General features: G+C 34.3%; 1 protein-coding gene across 1 annotated transcript in view; it reads left to right on the top strand.

Annotated features, from left to right (window-relative positions):
• Window positions 1-516: 516 nt before the first annotated feature.
• The window catches only part of LOC136854678 (uncharacterized), a 4,655-nt gene continuing 835 nt past the window's right edge, over window positions 517-4,336 (top strand). Inside the window, exons 1-6 of the mRNA XM_067131277.1 lie at window positions 517-639; window positions 1,121-1,209; window positions 2,246-2,357; window positions 2,665-2,752; window positions 2,891-2,994; window positions 3,637-3,760. Coding sequence (XP_066987378.1) covers window positions 1,152-1,209; window positions 2,246-2,357; window positions 2,665-2,752; window positions 2,891-2,994; window positions 3,637-3,760 — 486 coding nt within the window. The 5' untranslated portion in view covers window positions 517-639; window positions 1,121-1,151. The remainder of the gene's footprint in view (window positions 640-1,120; window positions 1,210-2,245; window positions 2,358-2,664; window positions 2,753-2,890; window positions 2,995-3,636; window positions 3,761-4,336) is intronic.

The raw sequence follows: 4,336 nt of genomic DNA on the forward strand, positions 1-4,336 counted from the left end.
TTCTTACTTTTCCAGTTACCTGTAACTCATTCTGTCACTAATCAATTAACACAGCTGTACTTTATTGACCAAGCGTTGTAGCTAAACAGTATCGTGTAACGACATTTATAACCTTAAGTGCACCTGGTGGACTCTAGATGGGCAAATGATATTCATAACTATAGTAGTTTCAACTAAGGCAAAAAAGATCTATGATTATAAACAATACTTTGAAATATTCCCTCTTTTAAGTATTATCTTAATGAAAATATGTTGCGGAGTTAATGAAATCATTGCATATCATATCGAAGGTAAATACTATACCTCAACGTTTTAGTCACAAAACTTATGAAAGTATGTGATACCGACTGATAAATCAACATTTGCATTTCACAGCTTAACTTTCTCACGCATCAACCTACGCTTCCCGATTTTTGTTTTGCAACATTTTTATAAGTACAATGTCCATCATTGATAAACTCTGTTCGGAGGCCCGTGGGGGAGGGGGAGGGGGCGAGGGGCGGGGGCCGCGGTCAACGAACTTGTTCTGGTGGAGAGAAGGGGGTCTCCGTTCAGTATATAAACGGCAGTTTCCCGAGGTTTCGTTGTACTCAAAATTGTGCCACAGTTAAGTCTGCATCACAACTTACTATAGTCCAGGTAACTAGTTATTATTCACTGTTACTGTTTATCATGTACTCAGTATTTTGATAACACGTCCTTGCTTCCAAAGACTAGAGAAATTATTCTCCAGAAGATCTATGTTCATTTTAGCCAACTCTTTGAAAATGTTTTATGTTTTAAGACCTGTCTTTCTTATGATAGAGTAAGATTACCTAAAAAAAGAATTAGTCAGCCCCTCAGAATAATTTCAACTTCATTAATTTCTCTAGCAAAACACATACAAAAAAAGTTGCATCTTTGAACATTCTGACACATTCGAAGACGTGCAGGAAAACCGTGAAGTCTACAGTTTCGTACATGGCCCGCTTTTCAGCTTCATATCATAAACTTGTGAGGCTCCATGAATTTTATAATCTAGCAATCGTCCATTTCCTTACAAACCAATGCAAAAATATTCTCGTTATGAGGGATAAATCATTTCCATTACTTTAACATTTCACTTTCTTTGTTTCTGAAGCCGCCAAGACCAACTTCTCGAAACCGTCATCATGTCTCGGATAATGCTCTTAGCTGTCGTTTTCGCCTTCGCCTCTGCGATGCCTGAGCGTGAGTTTTGACATCTCATATTTATATAATCATATATAATTTATATATATATATATATATATATATATATATATATATATATATATATATATATATATATATATATATATGCATACATATACATATATATATATATATATATATATATATATATATATATATATATATATATATATATATATATATATATATATATATATGTATATATATGATTTTATAATATATTTAAGTATGCCTTAAAGAAATTCTATAATATTCCTCAAAAAAATTCTATAATATACCTTAGTAGAATTTATTAAACGCTCAGTAATCTATTAGCCCGTCTTATTTAGTGAAAACTTGTTTTAGTATTTCTAGTTTTTAACAACATTAATACAAACACACATACACACACACGCGCATTTATATATATATATATATATATATATATATATATATATATATATATATATATATATATATATATATATATATATATATATATATATATATATATATATATATATATATGTATATGTATATGTATGTATATATATATATATATATATATATATATATATATATATATATGTGTGTGTGTGTGTGTGTGTGTGTATGTATGTGTATGTGTGTGTGTGTAAGCAAAAAACATCTACAGTACTGTGAAAGGAATGACGATGAAAAGAAAATGACCAATTCAGGAAGAAATGACACTTTGCTGACAAACAAATTAATAAGAAGGAAAAGAGAGCAAAAAGTGCTAATGAACAAAGAAAGTAAGAAATAAAACATGAGTTTCTTGTGAATAACATCGGTCACAAAAATGACGAAAGAGCTGAATAACCCTAAAAACTTATACCAAAAACGTACTGTTGCTGAACTGGCGCTGAATTCCTTTTCTTTAGCAACGCCCTAGTCGACTAACTACCTTGTACATATTTCACCACTTAAATCAACAAATACAAATTAGGGGTTCAACAGAATGTATCGAAAGAATTCCGACTCGATCGTGGAACAAAATGCTGGAAAATTTCCCCAAATGAAGATTTCTTTTCAGCCAACATCTTTGAGGACCTGATCACCGCTGAACTCCGGAAGCTGCTGGCTCCCTATGACCCCCATACCATCCCTGCCGTTCACAACCTCAACATTACCCACGATGACACAAGGTAGGGCTTTGCTAAACTTACTATTTACCCTCTCGCTGGGGAGCAATACAAGAGGTCTGTAACTTTCTTTTTTCAAACTGCAGTGGCAAAGCTGCATTTGAGTTTAGATTCGCATACTGCCTTTATTATCCTTCTTTACAAAGTTTCTACTTTATTGTTGGCTGAATAAGAGTTCTAGTTACCTTTCTTTCGCCTTCAATACGAATTTGAAGCATCTTGTAATCTTTGCTTAGTATAGCGATAACAGTTCCAGTGGATATGATCTTACTGAAATGCTCAGAAAATTAAATCATTTCTTTCCATTCAGCCTTCTCTTCAACTTGGATGAAGTCACATTGACTGGATTAGCCGATATTGAATGCACCCACTTCAGCCCACCCATCTTATCAAAGGAGGTAACATCTTGTTGAGTCCCTTACGGTAAATATGGTTGATAATGAATAAAATCTGATTGATAAACTAAATACGAACTGTGAATACTTTAATGTTGGTTAGATCCATTCCACGAAGGTCTGTTGATTTCTTCCTTTCAGGTCACCATAACCCTCGAACATGTGAAAGTTGACATTCACTCACCCAGCTACACTGTCGAAGGTGACCTGAATGGGGAGCCCCTGTCAGCTGCTGGTGCTGCAGAGTAAGTCTTCCTTTATTCACAATCATTTGAAGAACCGATTAAAGAATGCTAAATGTAGTAACACCATAGAAATAGATTATATTGCACATGAGTAACAAAAGGGCCAGTAATGAGTCTGCAGCGTACTTGAGCAATATTATATAACTAGTTAATGCTTGGGCTGGTGACCACTAAGGATTTTGGACGGGAAAGTAGAAAATGTTAATAGAATTTGCAGGGTTAGGCCAAAAGGGGATTGCTCAAATTAGCAGCTGTTTATGGAGAAGTTACGCTATAAGTGTAGTGAAGTGAAGTGAAAAAACATCATCGCATACTTCGACCTTGAAAAGCCATAATAAAATCAATGGAATTACAAATATAGGGAATACTCATACCATTTATTTGGTGGCAACAAAAAGCTATCCCATTTGAGGCATTTATAGACAGAAAACAACCGGTTCAATGTAAAAGAGGTCTGCAACGAGATCAAGTTATATCTCCTCAGATGTTTCATATTTTCATGAATAGAATCAAGTGAAAAGTCAGGGGAGGGGCATCAGATGGAGGGGGAAGGGTATGAAATAAGAAAATGGGTGGTGAATGGACTGTGGAAAGGATATCTATGCGTATAACATTTTTTATATATATATATATTTCTAACAGCTTGACTGCTCACAAATTTGGTGGTACCGCGAAGTTCCATGCTGACAGCTACAGCCTTACTCCTTTCGAATTGTGCGTCGCCCCAGGAACCCTTCAACTCGACCTCTTTGTTGAGAGTCTCGATGTAAGTTACCTGATTAATGGCACTTAATCCAGTCTCTCTTTTCCCTTCACTCTCTTGATATTGATATATATATATATATATATATATATATATATATATATGTGTGTGTGTGTGTGTGTGTGTGTGTGGTTTGTGTGTATTTTATAAGTGTATTGTAGGTGAAAGAGGAACATGTGTGGGGTTTCAAATTATCTTTAAATGGTTGCGAGAAAGCTAATAAGTAATTTACAGAGAAAAAGAATAAGGAATTATCAGGAAGTACAATTAACACCCCTTCATGACAAGTTGCATTTCTGGTGACGCGTTAATGAGTAATATTTTTTAAAAAAAACTGAGAAAAAAGCAGTCCATTAATATTTTGAAGAAAGTGAACACTAATCAAATTTAGAACAGTTAAACAAAAGAAAATATGAAAGGGAAGGTGAATTCATTCAGTTTTACAGTGACGACCTTTCTTTCGAATGAGTGAATAGTGCAAGGTCTGTAAAGCGAGGGTGAATGAACGCAAGACTCAGTACGGTCAAAAAAGTATGGAAAAGAAGAAGCACCCAAATCAAGCTGCAATACTGTCCAGGC

The sequence above is a fragment of the Macrobrachium rosenbergii genome, chromosome 29 (genome assembly GCF_040412425.1).
Source record: "Macrobrachium rosenbergii isolate ZJJX-2024 chromosome 29, ASM4041242v1, whole genome shotgun sequence".
NCBI lineage: Eukaryota > Metazoa > Arthropoda > Malacostraca > Decapoda > Palaemonidae > Macrobrachium > Macrobrachium rosenbergii.